The 17,646-nt window shown below is 40.9% G+C and overlaps 1 protein-coding gene across 2 annotated transcripts in view; it reads left to right on the forward strand.

Moving 5' to 3' along the window:
- The window catches only part of diaph2 (diaphanous-related formin 2), a 328,038-nt gene that overhangs the window by 207,783 nt on the left and 102,609 nt on the right, over nucleotides 1-17,646 (forward strand). For both annotated transcript variants that reach the window (XM_062476107.1, XM_062476108.1), the window contains one exon: nucleotides 2,132-2,261. In XM_062476107.1, coding sequence (XP_062332091.1) covers nucleotides 2,132-2,261 — 130 coding nt within the window. The remainder of the gene's footprint in view (nucleotides 1-2,131; nucleotides 2,262-17,646) is intronic.

Raw genomic sequence — 17,646 nt, forward strand, 5'->3', positions numbered from 1 at the left:
GATTATTGTTCTTTAGACTGGTGAGATTGTGTGAGCCATTAGTAGGGCCTCATCATTTTTGAGACTGCAGCTGACATGTTGCTTTATTCTGTTTGTCTCAGTAAGATATTGGAAGCCATTTATATAATGGATGCTCGAACACTGTGCCATTTCAAATGAAAACACTCCATGGTGTATTCCATTAATAATTCACCAAATATTTGTCGACTGTTTGACTGTTTGCAAGAATATTCCTCCAATCATCTGATATTTTCCATTAATTTATATATTTATTTATCAGAGTGTTCCGTGTAATCGTCACACTCTGATAAATAGATTAATACCTCTCTAGGGCAGTGGCTGAATTATGCTTTCTTAATGGATTAATCAATTCCCCAAGCATCTACAGTTTGGGTTGTGCAGCAATTCATTGCTGCATGAAACAATCACTGTATAATCCTTTGTAAGGATCCATCACTTGAAAATGATACAAAGGTCCCTCCAGGATAAAGACTTTATTGATCACCCAGATCCCTTTGAATAGGTAATTATCAGACAGGATGTGCTCAGATTAATATGTGGCCTTTGTTTGCATAGTGAGATGATAAATTATTCTCCTCCCTTGCATACAGTTGTAGCTTACTGTATGTTATCCTTGCTCATTAAAATATGATGACACCAAAAGCACAAGGAACATGTGTCTATCAACATTAGACTGGAGGAAATAGACTGGCATGTAGATAGCAAGTGGCTCCCTCTCCTATCAGTTGTTCAACTGGCACACATTGGGTGAATGATGGTTACCGAATAGCAGTACAGTGGTTTGTTACATTTCATTCCTTTCAGCAGGATATACTGTATATTTGACTGAAATCCTACAGTAATATTAGTGTTGGTTATAATCAGGTAACTTGCTATGTCTTAGTAAAAAAAAAAAAAAAAAAAAGGCTATATTATTCTCCCATTCCCAGGCTTCAGCATGATAAACTCTGTGCTGGGGAATCTTGGCAAGAACATTGATCTATCTTACCCTAATGCAGTGTTAATGGATGCTGTCATGATGTTAAACATTTTCTACCAACTGTATACAGGCTTGACTGTTTTCTGAGAGATCAAATTAGTGTTTCATCAGTTTCCAGTGACAAAAAAATGGTCATTGCTTAAAAGATCATGTTATCCACTATAATGACTATTCTCAAGCGTGCTCATGTGATTTCTTGTTTTCAAAGTAAACGCCAAGGCGTGTCTTCCTACATCAGAACTATCTCAATCAGAATACACATGTTCTGGGAATGTCTGCCAGAAGTGTCAAGTTTGGCGTGGCTGTTTGTGAGAGGAGGTTAATATCACATCTGCTGTTGCTGCACTGGCGGGCGGATTTGTTGTGCCTTGCTGAGCTGAGCTTGGGGATATGGGAGCCATATTTGCTATACCCCCTCCCTCCCCCCCACCCTCCCTTCTCCCCTCCCTTAAACCACCCATCCTGAAGTCAAGTCTTGACAACAAACAATCTGTTTGAGCCAGTCGGGGTAAAGGGGGGTCAGTCAGCGACTAGGCCCTGCGTAATGCAGCCCTCCAGCCCCTGTAGGCTGCCTCCCCTCTTGCCTCTCATGTGGAGAGATCTATGATAATGTATTCATAGATATAGTTGGGACTCTTTTATCTGATATGTTACTTATTATATATTAATACCCTATTATATGCAATGCAGTATGTAATACAATAGAAAGACATACCTATGTCAGAATATATTTGTATTTTTAAGTTTCATATTCAGTATATAGCGGTGTTTTTATGTGATTGTTGTATTGTATTTACACATTTATGTCATGCCGAGAGAGAGGGACAGAGGGAGAGAGGGAGAGAGAGAGGGACAGAGGGAGAGAGAGGTACAGAGGGACAGAAGGAGAGAATGAGACGGAGAACGAGAGAGAAATGGGTGAAGGGAATAGAAAAGGAAAGAGAATACAGGTTTAAGGAGTTTTTTAAGTTTATACGTTTTATAGAGTGTTAAGTGCTGACAGTATTGATCCTGCTTATACAAATCTCCGGTGACCTGCACCTTATTCAATGCAACTCACAGTACATATCTAAAACAATTATTATTGCTGTAGGCTGCCTTGACTTACCCCCATTTACCCTTTTATTTCAGCTTCGAGACACTAAATCCACTGACCAAAACACAACCCTTCTTCACTTCTTGGCTGAGAAATGTGAGGAGAAATACCCTGAGATCCTGATGTTTCCAGAGGAGCTTGAGCATGTCGAGAGTGCTAGTAAAGGTAACCTCATTCAGCCCATTTCCTAACATTTATCTGATTTTCTAAATGGTTTAATAACATAGGGCTGAATTATGTCAAATTTGTATATGACTAATAGACTGACAGGGTCAAACATTTGATGAAATGTTTTTGCTTGAGAAAAGTTAAGCTGGCACTTTTAAGCAGGAAAGTATAGTTTCAGAAAACCAGCATTTCAACCCAGCAAAACCACCCTTTTTAATCGGAGAACTTTGGAAGTACTGGATGGATATGTTATAACTTGCGTTATCTTGTGGCAAATACCTTTCCAAGCAGTGTTTAATAGACTGACCCTGGGGATTAAACCCAACAAGGTTAAAATACTTTAATTCAAGCTTTTGCATTGGATTTAATAAACATCCTTAAATATCAATAAACTGGAATGTATCCTCATAATACATTTACATGGTGTATATTCCATTTTTGGAATAGACCTGTGCTGAAAAGAAAACTGTACCTGTTGCGGTTTTGGTGATCGATGCAAAGACTTTAACAAAACACAAGCAAGTCATATGCAGTTCAAGATGAACACAAGCAAAGTTTATAATTTCAAATAGGCTGAAGAGCATAGAGGGAGGCTGGCTTGAATTGTTATACAGATTGTAATTAGTGATGAACGTGCAACATGAAGGGATTTTTGTGTGGGGTGAAACCACATCACAGAAGATGTGTCACCCTTTGACAATTACACATTTCCCTTTTCAACAATATACTTGTTTATGTGACACATATGAAGCCAATCACTTGAATTTAAAGGAAATTGTCAGATAATGTTATGCTGTCACTACTTTTTCATTGTGTTCATAGACTTGTTTATCTATTCACCTGTCATTCTGCCTGTCAATATACTTAATTCCACTCTCATTCCATTCTCCAATATTTGGTGGAATCCCCAGAGGCATATTTACTTCGTTAGTTACTTAATTGGTTATTTAATCTAATTTAAGTCATTATGTGTGCAAGTGAGGCAGTACACCATTGTTGAAGTGGACCTGTGGAGTCTTTAGATGAATGAGTTTACACTCTGTCTGCCAGTGGTGAAAGCTCTGTCATTTCACCAGCAAACATAATGTGTGGTTGTTAGTCAATTGATTAAGATTGATAAGTAGTTTGTAATACATATATCCAGGATATCACTTTTAATAGGTTTGTGAAGCAGAGAGAGCTGTGAAAAGCATGGCAAGCCTTCATATTTATTTAGAATATATACATATTATTTGTAGTTCATTAAATGTTTGTTTTGCTTGGTCAGACATCATGGTTCTCCCTCTAATGTTGTGCCAACAGGCATTACACAATTGAGTCACTCACCTTTTTTTTTAAGTCACAGGATTGCTCTTTGTTTACAATATATTATTCCTTTCCTATCTTTGTGTCATGAGAGACTTGTCTCCACTAGTCATGTTTTATTCTGTCGTTTTCACTACTTTTAAGGTCTGTTAGGGGCTGGAGGTTGACACAGAGCTAAGATTTCAGCTGTCTAGTCGCACAAAACTCATTTAATCACAGCCACTTTGAGCTGGAACACAAAGGACTGCGCCGTGATGGCTGGCCTGTGTTGCATCCATGTCTGCACAAAGCTTTTACTCTCATGTACAGAGCAGAGACCCTCTGAATAATTTAGATTTATCTCCAGATCTTTTACAAACTTCTGGTCTTCTGTCAGGTAAATTGGTAAAGGAACATGAAAAAATGTTGCTTTGCTAACACTATACACAGATCATCCCAACCTGGAGCAATATTTACTTGTGATGCCATATCACTTGTCTCATAGAGGATCTGGGTTTCTGTTTCTGTATCTCTACTTTTGACTCTTCTCCTACTTTGCCCTGTGCCCATCAGCTTGCTTTGACTTTTTATAGTTGAATACCACTTCCCTTCACTTCATTCTTCCATCAAAGTATATGTTCAGCTCCACAGATGAATGCAGGGAGCTCAAGGAGCAGCGTGGGTTTGTCAAACCAACCCTAGGCCAGCCACTCCCTACTCATACTCCTACCTGACAATCTCTTACACAGAGAAATACATTGTAGAAATAAAATGCATCCCCACGGTTTGACACTGACTTTGGCTAGCTTTAGACCCGAATAACAAAATTATTTTATGGAGAGAAAAACATTATTATATATATTATATCCCCCCCTCTTCTTCTCTCTCTATATATTCACCTGAGGAACTATTCTCTGGTGAGCTGCAGTCCATGTTACCTAACCTGTGCACATCTAGCAGGCAGGAGCTTGGGATTTCTGCATGTTGCATCAAGATCCAGAGGGGAGGGAATGGTACGCCTTGGATGGGTGGATGTGTTGGGGAGGAGAATGTGTGTGTGTGGGTGTGGGGAGGGGGGGGTCAGACGTTATAATAATCACGAGCCCATCTACAAAAGACTGGAGCCTGCACACTTAATATACCTTACTGAAAAGAGCAATCAGTTCCGGCTGATTTTCTTGAAAGTCTGTATGCTGTTACCTATTCCTGATTGGCCACTCCAGAGGGACTCTGTACTCCAGTCCCTCATGTCTTCAGCTCCACAGAGACAGAGTGCTGCTAGCCTTGGCTTTGTCTGCTTGCGTTACCATTTCTTAATCACATTACCTTCTGTTTCACCCTGGCTTTGTCCATGTTAATTGTCTTATATTGTTTTCTATATAATGTTAATGTTCTGCTACTGTCATGACAAGTCCACATTGAGAAAAGGAAGATAATTGCTAATCAATTATAACTGGATCATAACGCAATCCACTCCGGGTTGAGTGGCATACTTTGGCATTTGCTGGGAATCTATAATTGGATTCAATAATGTGCCCTTTTAACCCTTTTCATTTAGTTTGATTGTGTTACTTGCATTTGCAGTCTATTACTGCCCTCTGATGCATCCCCCAATATTATAGAAATCAATTCCATGTTCATTCATAATTGATGTATTAGTGAAATTAGATTTTTTTTTTTTTATCAATCTCTTTAATATATGCAGTGGCCTTTCGGGTAAAAATGTCCAGGCTGTCTGATATCTTATATAAACTCTAAAATCATGTTGTTGCCACCTAACTCGCATAATGAGCATGGTTGATTTGCTACTTATGCAGTAATATCCATGGAAATGTTTTGCTCTATGTTGCGCTTATGTAATGCCTCTCAAATATAAATGATTAATGTTCAAGATTGGACACAGTATAATGTATATATTCAACTACTTAGGCAAGCATGTTTTTCCCCAGTCCCCTGAATTACATCGTTGCATCTCAAATGACCTTTGACCCATAACCCCTCAAAGAGTAGATTCTGGGAGAGCTTTTGCAGGTAGTGGCCAGGGCTTACTGGAGCTTAGCCGAACACACAGAGCAGTCTCTGTAGGACACTGACTCCTCACTCTATGGACTCACTCATCATCAAAGGCTACCTGCATCAAGGTCACAGCTAATTAGAATCCACAGGATCAAGCACAGAGGCAGGGCCAGCAATCTGCTGAGTCTCAAGGTGGTCCTGGGACAACAGTTGACCATGAAGACCCACACAGGTAGTTGCTGAGCTGCTCTTCCTGTATGCACTGTTCATGGTCATCCGGGTGCTACTCCGTCTAGACTACATATCAGTTTCAAAGTAATAGATGTCACGTGTTCCATGTTGCAAACAAACATGCATTATGATGACGTCAATACCAGAATAATTTTTCAATATTTTACATATCAGGTATTGATATTATGGTTAAATTGCATGCATTTTGATAGATGAATTGCCTGCACATTTAAATGTCAATCATTTATTTTTTTGTGTGGATAATGCAAATCGGTGAAATAATGTCAACATTTGGATGTACTTGAAGCTTGCATGTTTTAAACAACACAAGTGAGATTCAGAGTTTGAGGTACAAGGCACTTGAACATTAGTGCTATTCCGACAGTTTTTGTGGGCAAACAGTAAACTAGTAGCTATTTTCTCCTTTAATTTAATGAGATGCTCGTATGCTTAAACATTGTAGTGTTCATTGTTTTTCTTATTTGTTTTGTTATTGCTTTAGCCTACCACCGCCACAATACATGTTGATTAGCATGTAATCAGCCATCTCTCCGCAGCTGCATGAACAGCATCAGCTTTGAAGTTGGCCTTGTCTGTTGGAATATTGTTATCGATGAAACCGTTTTCAGCTCATTTCTTTGTGTCTGGGACTGCCAGTGGTGTCTGAAAGCCCTTGCTGACACACAGCTTCAGAACTCAGCACTGAATGAAGTTGCAGTCATTTATTTTGCAAAAGATACCGAGTATTTCTCACAAGCTGCTCTGGATCTCTAAGGCCACACTTAAAGGAAAACACAGCACTGCTCCCTTTTATCTCTGTTCTTCATGTGTAGTTTTAAAGGACTATCCCTCTTGTCATGAGCCGTTATCCTTCCATCTTAGGTTTATTTGATAACAGCGCTTCCAGTGCTCCCAGCTCCCTATGCCCTGTGTCTATATGAATGCAGGCTCATAGATGTTATGATCTTTCTGTGCATGAAGCTTTGGATAGATCCTCTGGCCAAATCCCTGAGCTTAAACGCAATAGAGGAGAGATGTGACCGCAAATACCTAAAATGTGATAATGCCTTACTCAAATCCCACCTATTGACCTCCTTCCTTATTGCCTTATTCCAATGTCACAGCCTAACTTACTAGGTGATTGCAGATGTTTACAACATGTCCTCCCTCTGTCAGTTAAGGTGTACTCCCTCTGGAGAAAAAATAAATAAAATGGAACCATGTAGAACTTTTGCATTCTTTAGATCAGGGAAAGTCTTTAGATCAGGGAAAGTAAAATTGGCCATTTTACTTACCAAAGCACTTTTTGAAAACACAACACTAGTCTGACAATTACTACCATCTCAAGATCAGACAAGGACACAAGTGTGACATCATTTCCACCAGAGACCCAATATATTCCTTCTGACAGCAAAGGACACTGTTGTCCAGATACTTTCTTCTCCTCCAGGGAAACATTTTGAGAGGTGCCATCTTCAGCCCATTGCCCCTTATGCGTGCCCACTTCCATGCCCTGCCCAGCACGGGGCCCTGCCAACCTGCCTACACTCTGTGGGCCACTTAGGGAATACAGCCTGTGTTCCATGACTTTTCCGTTCACCACACACAGCTGCTTAGTGCTGGGAAATGATAATTAAAGATTGATGATTTCCCCAGGGTGCAGCCTGTGCACAGAAAGAGAAAGAGAGGGGAAGGAGATCACAAGTTCATCCCCATGCGTGGGCAAAAGGAACAGACACTCCAAAAATATATACATTGTTAGTTAAGCTATAAATGGGGTCGGGTTGAACATAGCTACTGGCATTCTCTGTACCGAATCTGATGTGGGACATCTGAATCACATTCCAAAGGAGATTCACCTTTCACTCCTCTACGCTAGGATAACTTTCATTACCTCTCTGACACATATACTGATGGCTCCTGCACTCATCACTTTGATTCATTTTTATATGTTCTCTCGGCATACATGCTGAATTGCATGTGCCAATACAATCTATTTTATTATAAACATAAAGTAACGTTGTAATGGAGGGACATCAACACATTTGCCCTCCAAAAATGTCATGCCCTCAATTTCCAGTTCAATATACTCTATATTTTTCCCCGAAAAGGAAAAAATTGGATAGGTAGACAGTAGTCATTAGAAATGTAGTTTTTAATCCAGTATTTTCGTACCCCTGACATCTGATGTTAATGGCGATGGTAAAGCCTTGAGAGAAGTGTCATTGGCCAATTTGTGTGGTTATATCTCTCAGCAATGAATGTGTGGGGGGGCTGACAATGAGAGCCTAGACTGTGTGGTGATTCCACTCAATCAGAGGCACACTGTCGATCCGTTTTGACAATCCAGGGAAAAAGGAAATATGACACAAATGTTCTCATAAATCTATTTAGTATAAGGCATAGCCAAGGGCAAAGTACTTTAGAGCCTTGGAGAGAAAAATTTGAGAGAGAGGAAGAAAAAAAAAGTTGAACTCTGAGGATATTAATACCGTTGTGAATATATCTATTATCCACATTCATTTCCAAGGCACTGCGGCATAATAAAGCACTGCCCATTTCACATTTAAACCCCCAGCACCACTTCGCTCTGGGCTGTATTACATAGACAGAATGTCTTTCTGCATGGGCTGGAAGACAGAGAAGATCATTTGTCTTTCATTTTGAATGGAGTCGAAGGGAAGATAGTCTTCCACTCAGAGTCTGTCCCATATGAAAGTACTTGGTAGTTACTGCATGGAAGCTGTGGAAAAAGACAGACACATTTGTAAAACTGTCTGTAGACAAAAAGTACTCTCTCAGTCCTGTGCAACGTGGGTCTGTCTCAGTTCTCAGTTTTTTTTTCATCTGGCCTGGTCTTACAAACTGCAACATCTTCTAAATAATTGTAATATAATAATAATAATAATATTTATATTAGCAAGATATTACATGTATTGTTGTTATTAAACTCACATTCCAGAACGCTACTCCCCAAAACATGTAAATCACTCAATCTCAATAGTTACGCGTTGCAGTGAATTTTGATAAAATGCAGATTGTTTTCATTGTCGCAGTGTTTACTTTAACTCTTTGTGTCTCTCCCAGTCCCTGCCTCAATCTCTGTGATGCATGTTCTACTTTTGCCCTGAAATGTTCCAGCTGTCACACCTGAGGAGAACATTCTCCTTTCAGATCAATCCATGGAGATGTGCCCTACATTCTACTCTATTTCTCCCTCTGAAAAAATTGCAGCCCTTATCTCTGCCTCACATACATGCATGCAAAATATGCCGGTATTAAAGACTCTGGGCACCACTTCACGGGGTCTCTGCACCATAGGGAGATTTTGACAGATGAAATTAGTAAGAAATGTGGGGGGGACGACACATGCAAAAACTGGGCTTCCACCACTTGCCGCAATGAAAAGATGTGGCCATGGCCGTGAACAGCACAATTACATAATTTAGTCACTACTGGGTCAAAACTGGTAAAAGTTTTGGAGCAAAATAAGGTAGACCTTTAGCCTGAACTCAGCATTTTTTGCTGTTATTTGTATTACCATACGTTCTGTTTGGACCTTGTTAGATGGCACAAAAGCACAGGGTTTGATAGTAGACATATTTGGGACACACCACAAGGATTTATTTGTTTATTTCTGAAGAAAATTTTGACTTGATGTACTCTTGGCTTTGTTGAACTTCACCAGCTGCCCTCAAGAGGATTGTATTCTTCCAGAAGTGTAAGCCTATGAAGACCCCTGTCTGGGACTGATCGCAGGGCTGATGATACTCAGTAATACCGGCTGCGAACTGCCGTACTCTAACTTGTCTTCCCATGCATCACTTTGTCTTCCTGACATGCTAAGTGTAATATAATCTATGGAAAGACTACCTACAGACCAACTAAATATGTAATTTTACTTCATATAGCTTTATTCACTGTATTGCATGCAGTTGGTTAAGGCTGTCTGTAGGGTGCAGTTCAAGTCAGTGCAGCTCTGGGGAGGGACATCATTTATATAAATGGGTGGTCTCGAAGTTGGATTACATTTAATTGCCTTAAAACATACAACGGATTCCCTACTTTGTCTTCCAATAGTCACTCGATTGGTTCTAAATAACAGTTTAATCCAGTTAATTAGTCATTAGAATGGACAGTTCTCTGAGTTGTATTGGATACGTTGAAGCATCTCCCTTTCAGAAACATTTGCTAACTGTGCTTCACATTTGATATACTATTAGGGTTAGTATGGCTGTAATGGCAGAAATTCAAGCGGCACTGTGTAGATTTGAATAGTCAAGAGATGGCGGTTACAATAAATTTATTTTGCTTATACAGATCATGATTTAACAAAGTACTTTGTGATCAGTCATAACGAAGGAGGTGCTAGCCACAGGTCGTTCGCCAGAGTGATACAGAACAACCCCAAAACCCTGCCTTATATAAACTTTAGATCAAATGGTTTTTCTGAACTCTGTGATTGGTCAGCACTGCTCAGTGACAGTTAAGACAATATAACCCCCCAGGTCAAGTGACCAAAGTATTTTGATGTCACGGCTCTTTCTCTAAATGAGGACAGTAAAGATACCCTTAATGAAACACAAACAGGACACAGGACACAATCTCCTCGGCCAAAAGGTCAGGGCTGCTAGATCAACTGAATCCATCTATCCATCTCCCTTTAGGCCACAGAACTCAAACATCCCCCAACCTCTGTGCCCCTAGCTTCTCAATCAGGCATCATAAATCAATACCATAAATACCTTAAGACCAACTGCAACATCCATTTGTTTAAACACAACCTCAGTCTATTAAAAATACATTCTTAGTAACTATATCAAAAAATGCCATTACATGGCTCAAAACACGGGGTATTTGGATAACGATGACAACTGTTACAATCGAAATTCGAACTGAATTTGTCTTCTGATGGCAGGATACATGAAACAGTACTCTTACATGCACGCAAGGGTGGTGGGTGTCTGAGTGTAAAGTAGCAACAAACATGCTTTGTTGTCCTCGTGCAGGTTGTTCTCAATGAAAAGAACAGAACAAACTGATTTTAACTTCTACCTTTATTTTTTCTTATAATAATAAGAAATTATTATTAATTTAGAATTATATTGTTTTTGTTTGGCAAGAATCCTATCAACTTCAGATAACCAGTGCTACTTCTTAATAGGTTCATAGTCATTTAAATCAGAGTTATTGTTCGGACAGATTGTAGATGCAGTTTTTATAGCGGGATATACTTTTCATCACACAGGCTGATCAAACTGCAGCACACCAATAAGGCATAGCAACAGGTTTTCACTGCCACCCTTTCATTTGTTCAACTGCCATAGTTAAGAATATCTGTTCACAATCTGTATACGTGAGAATGAATGTGGTTACACATTCAAGACCTTTGACAACCTTTGTCTTTTGTCTGCATACAAGTGTACGTGCCAATGTGCATGCACACATCGCTGACATTGTTCACTTCAGCCAGTGCTGAGTCCGTGTCTGAACATCAATCACGCTTCCCTCCAAAGCCTTTCTAGTAGGAGAACTCATTATTTAAACATCAAACAAATTTGACAAAGGCTACTTTTGATTTTGAAGGTACCGGGCTCTTGGGTACACCCTCCCACTTTTGACAGCCTGTCACTTTTGAGTCCTGAGACCCAGATCTCCATTTGATTTGACTGGACATTGCAGTGGTACTGAATACCTAGCGAGGCACTTCCTAAGGAGTATCCACCTTACATGGTTGAACTGCATGTAAAGTGTACTATTATAGCATCGATACCGGTCTCACAAAATATGTCAATCTATGTTTTGTTGATTGCCATTTAGAGGCTTCAACAGAGGTAGCAGCTGAAACCTTTTACATTACAATCAACAGCACTTAGCTTATCTTACAAGGGACAAAGGTTTCTATGAACCATCAATATGTAATTATGGGCAGTCAGGTGGCTGAGCGGTTAGGGAATCGGGCTAGTAATTTGAAGGTTGCCAGTTTGATTCCTGGCCGTGCCAAATGACGTTGTGTCCTTGGGCAAGGCACTTCACCCTACTTGCCTCGGGGGAATGTCCCTGTACTTACTGTAAGTCGCTTTGGATAAGAGCGTCTGCTAAATGACTAAATGTAAAATGTAAATGTAATTATGGTATGTTAGCTGTACGTCATCCCAACAGTCACATCAGCGATTGGGGCTGAAGTGACCCCCTGCAGGCAGGCGTGGGGGGCAGTAGGCGGGTGGGCACGAGCAGCAAGACCTGCCGGCAGGGCGGCGGGCAGGCAGGCGTGCTTACTCAGCCCGAGTCTGAAACTGATTCTCCAGAGCAGAGTGTCCTGTCGGGATCAACAGACCCGGCTTGGAGAACGGACAGTCTGTCATGGGGAATATCACGAGCTGGATGTGGACCTGTCCAACTCTCCCAGCCCGTATTGAGTGATGAGCTCTCTGGAGAGAGCAGGCATATTTATTTCTCTGACTTACCCCCGGTCTGGGCAGCAGCGTCGGGAGACAGAGGCACCTCTTTTTCTCTCTTTTCGTCACCCACTTTTCACCCGTTATTTTTTCTTACCTTCCCATCCCTATCACAGTTGCCATTGGTCTGGCTTGTATGAGTGTAGACAGAGATGGACACATGCAGGGACTCAGGCTGCCCTGGTTAGCATGGGACTCCACTTCTCTGACAGCAGATTTCGATGAGAGTTGACAATGGGGCTGGAAATGAGAATAATGCTGTTTGCCAGTCTGGAAATCCGGCCTGTCACAGCCTACCACTTTCCATGCCAGGAGTGTTCGATGGGCTGAGGTGGACAGGGGAGCTCTATTTAAGATGTATTTATGTGTCCCTCTCCCTTTCTTTCCCAGTAAGTCACTCAGATCCCTACAGGCTAAAGGATTCCAGCAAATTCTCCTATAGTCATTACCTGCCTTAATGGGGTTTGGAGTCATAGGCATAGTGACCAGTGCCACAGTTCATTTGTGTCTTTGGAACCAGATTTACCTGATTATTTTGACAGGTGGTTTGCTGGATTCAGAACTGTCTGAATGTGTACATGCTGCTGTTTTGATAGCCAGGGTATACAACAGCTGTGACAGTTGCTTCTATATCTCTGAATCTGAATCTCTGAAAATAAATGTGTGTAAATATATAAAGACATATCTTAGGATGCCACACGTGATTCAAGCATCCTCTTGTTGATGTCAAATGTGTGAAAAAAGGAGTCTTCAAACTGCTTTCAAGAGGACTTTTTTGTGTAGAGATAATACTATTGTAAGCCCTTGTGTTGATTGTTATATAAATCAACACAAGGTTGATTGATATAACAATGAGATGTGTTAGATGCATTTTTTTGTTTAGTCATTCATGAATTAAGAGCACAAGCTTTGAATATTGTATCACTTGGTACAGGTGTTTTTTCTTTACTGTGGAAGACTTGGTTGCATCATGCTTTTTGACTGGAACCAATTCAGTAGAACAAAGGCTGGAAACATATTTTGTTGAATGCCTCAGCTGTGAGACTTGTGGCACGCACACACATTGCCTTTTTGTGTGTTTTTCTTTGCAGTTAAGGAAACCTTGTGGCCGTGTGGACAAAAGTTTAGGCACCAACAGTCTAACTAAGGCACAGTGTAATTTAGCAAGTGGAACACTGTTGTGACAAACTGTTGCATCCCTCCATATCATTACTAGGAGTGGGCGCTCTTATAGACATTGATGTATAAAAACAAAGTGCAAAGTGCATTTGATAAAGTCACTCCTACTAAGTACAACACACCCCACCAGCAAAGAAACACATGTTTTGGTAGGTGAAACTTATTTAATTGCTTGATCAGGGCATTGATCTAAAAATGCAGGGATGTTCACTGAACATCTGTTTAACCGATACTAAGGCTATGGAGTTAGTTAACCACGATCAAAGTAGACAAACCCCCAGAGGAACCGGTGACATGCCTGGAGCATTGAAAACCCGACTGAAATAGTGAGTTAGAGGCCCTACTTGTATCCTAGTCCAAATCATGTTCTTGAACGGCTAATAGCCATATCAATCTGTCTAGCTCAGTGTATTCTTACCTGAGCATGTGAAGGAAATGTACGAGCAGAACCAGTACATTTAAATGCAAGATAATAAATCTAGATTGTAAAATAAGTTTTAAGAATGAAAGAAGAAATCAATACAAAACATACCTTAAAAGTTGCCAATATTAAAGGCAGTCACAGTGAAATATAAGTACATAGTCCACATGGGAGCATACTCTCATAGGAGTACAGTGACCATGTCCAAATGTGACGCCTGTGTAAAACAAAATAATATGCAAACACATTGTGGTTGCTACTTGCACAACTGTGTACAACCTATAAAACAAAAACCATACAATACTAAGACCATAACTGAAGTTGTCCTCAGGTCCTCTCCTGCTACTGTGACCACCCCTCAGAGGGTGTGGCCCAGACCGTGTGAAGACATTTTAACATATGAAGGAAGACACAAAATCCGGGAATAAATGGGCTAGTGAATTGGGTACTTCCGAATGGAGCAGTACATTCTTAACGCTGGACACAGCTGATAGCTCATAAAAAATGGATCTATGGAAGCCTTGAGGCAACCTTTCTATAAAGCTGTTCATAAATTACTATGATATGACTATCAAATGGACACATCTGGGTTTTATTTGCATAATACAGAAATGAAGAGACTCGTGAAACAAGACCTATTGTCACATTTGTGGTGGACCATGCATTCCCGTTTCCAGAACAGTCCTGTCTTTTGAAAACAGGATTCAATCCAACAAGCATTTAGGTTATTACCAACACATCTGAATGGGAAGCACACACTTCCCTTTGTGTCACATCCTCTCTTTGCCAAATTAATATATCTGGCATCAGTGGTGCTGAAAATATTAGAAAGGCTGTTTGCAAATGAAACTGTCTGTAATCAGGACGGTGCTTGCTAATGAGTTTTTAAAAAGTAGTTCTGTTGGAAAGACAGAGTTGAAGGATGGCTCTGGCAAGATCACATTCAATCCTGTTGCAGATATCTCAACCTTATTTGGCTTTTCCCTGCTTTACTTGTAAAATGTGAATTTCCATGAGAATATCAAGATAAGCGTGAGTCTTGGTCATCTGCAGGTGGCCTGTTTCTTGTTGGCAGGGCAGGTAGCGAGACAGTACAGAGCGCACGCTCTGTTCACCACATGACCTGGATTTGGACTGAGCTGTGAAAGGAAACTGAATTGCAGTTTGTATGTGCTTGAGTACTCAAACAAAATCGTTTACTGCCTCAATGTCATCTTATTTTGTCAATAGCCTTTTTTTCTTTCTTTTTGCTTCCTTTTTTGTATCTATTTTTTCGATTACTCAAATTGTATATTTCCACCAATCTTCTACACCAGTGACAGCTTGAGTTCCATGTGATTTCCTATTGTTTTATTGCACCCTCCGACCAGATTTGTTGTCCAAAAACTTCTACTTTGAAAATGGACAGTGCATCTTTGATGCCGTTGAAACATGCAAGACTGTTAGTGCTAGTATAGCTCTACATTTATTCAATACTGTGTACGCAAAGATTTAATGTCCCCCGCTCTGTGTCAATCCAATTGTGAAGTGTCCTTGGATGCAACACAAACAGCACACAAAACAACCCAGAACAGGATGTTTCTGGTTGACATCAGCATACTGAGGCAGGCTTCATGCACTGTCTCTCCTGAGCAGTGCAGTATGGTGACAGATATGACCATGATTCCCTGCTACCAGTGTGAGGGTTTTAGCAGCCCAGATGACGTGTGTCTCACATGTTCTAGTTAGGCACCAGTAAACTGTAGAAGGGTATTGATGACCATTATCATAATTGTGAACAAATCATGGTTGACAAATTGACAAAGGTGCAAGCATGGCGCTTTAGCAAATGTGAGAGAACTTCGTGGACTTTGACAGGGGGAACCTGAGATAACATTACATTCAGGCAATAGGAGAGATAATGAAGGGAGTGTGTTGTACAAATATGCCGGAAATTGAGTTTTTCAACGTGTGATTCCTGCACCCTCCAGATAAGAAGCCATTGTGGCAGCACAATGATCAGTGGAGGTGACTGTGATAGGAAGTCATGTAATGGTGAGAATATGACGTATGTGGACCCTTACATGACAGTAGTGTGTGTGTGTGTGTGGTGGGGGAGATTCTAATGTGTTTTATCATTCGTAGAGAGTGTCTTTCATTATTATAAAGAAGACACTCTGTTCCACTCATTGCAGCTAATCAATATGCACGTGTAGGCTGGAGAAGTGTTTGGAATGATAGGAGCCAAGAGTGTGAACACAAAGATGGCTGTCAAAGTTTTCACTTGCTGCTTCTCTTGGGGTGAGACTATTCAACTCTCTTGTCACCTGTGTGTGTCTGCCACCGTCATTCCATAGCTGTGTGTGAGAGGGGTGGATCTCTCCCAGGGACCAGCCCCCCCATAGAGTGTAATTGGCTTGTGATGTAAGCAGCAGCTTGAGCTGGTTATAAACAGATGGCGGATCATTTCAAATCCCACTTCTCGTGTTTTCTGACGGATATCAATGAGGGAACGGTCCCCAAACCTGCTCTGACCTTTGTCGATGGCGGTACATGTCATGTGAAAAATTGAGATCAGGCAAGTGACATTTTTCAAATCAGCGGAAGGGGAGTGGAGGGTCCTTATCAGGGCTGTCAATCACTGCCCTGCTCATTCCCACTGCCCTGTGCACACAAATCACACCGGCTCTTAAAAGCAAACACACAACACACAAGCCTGCTATTTATCTGGTGAAGCAATGGATTGTTCATCCTTCAGTGACCGGAGGCAGTCATCGCAGTAAACTGCTGGTGTTTTTCTCCCCCCACCCACCCACCCCTGTACTCTCTTATTGACCGCTCCTCACAGAAAACGTGTCTATGGCTCAGATGTCGTGATGAGGGTCTGGCTAGCCACTGAATGTTGCTGGCAGCACACATTGATCCAGACACCAAATTGGGTCATTTTTTATCATGGGCTGTCATCAGTGTATAATTTGAAGGCATGGCTTGACGGGAGCATCGCGCCACTTCTTGTGTGTTTTTGTTTTTATAAAAATACAAACATCTTACCCACAAGCCCCCTGGGAGTCCCCAGAGCTCCCCTGAGTTCATGCCACCGTATGGAAAGGGTCCTCTGCCGCCTGTAATTTATCCTCCCTGCTGACGTAGCCATGGCTCCGGTAAGCTCAGCCTTTCCCTCAATGTTTGAACTCTAAAATGCCTCCTGCACGTTTTTACCACACTTAATGCCTATGCTAATGCCCTTGGAGTGTTTCATTGCAATTCCACCCCCACCCTCATCAAATGCTTTCTCCTCCCAACATGGCGGCTGTCCTGTGTCCTAGTACACTGGTCATATTTGGGACCAATACAGCCAAATGGATCACAATGGTTAAGGCTTAGGAGTTTGTTTTAGAGTACAGTCATAGTAACTACTGAATAGGAGAAAAAAAAGTGATAACTCTGCTCACTCTGTGACCACAGTTTGTCTCTCCCCAAGATGATGTCTAGGAATAAAACTATAAACATTGTTTTTGGCTTTTTTCAGTGCAGGCCACCTTCACATTCTACTTTCCCTTGTACTGTGCAAATCATGTTGTGTTTGTTTTTCCTTCATAATGTTATTCAAGCTCATCTCCACTAATTCTTGTCCTCAGGCCTCTAGGCATAAATTTAATCTCACTTCCAGGTCTTTGTTTTCAAAATAATTCTAATAGGTCTCAAGCATGACCTTTCTCGTTCATGTTGGGCATTTGCATTTTTCCCCCTCCCCTTGTTCGGCTCTGTGATACAGAGTTGCAATGTGTGATCCATATTCAAATATATTCAAATC

This window comes from Osmerus eperlanus, chromosome 13, assembly GCF_963692335.1.
Source record: "Osmerus eperlanus chromosome 13, fOsmEpe2.1, whole genome shotgun sequence".
NCBI classification, from domain to species: domain Eukaryota; kingdom Metazoa; phylum Chordata; class Actinopteri; order Osmeriformes; family Osmeridae; genus Osmerus; species Osmerus eperlanus.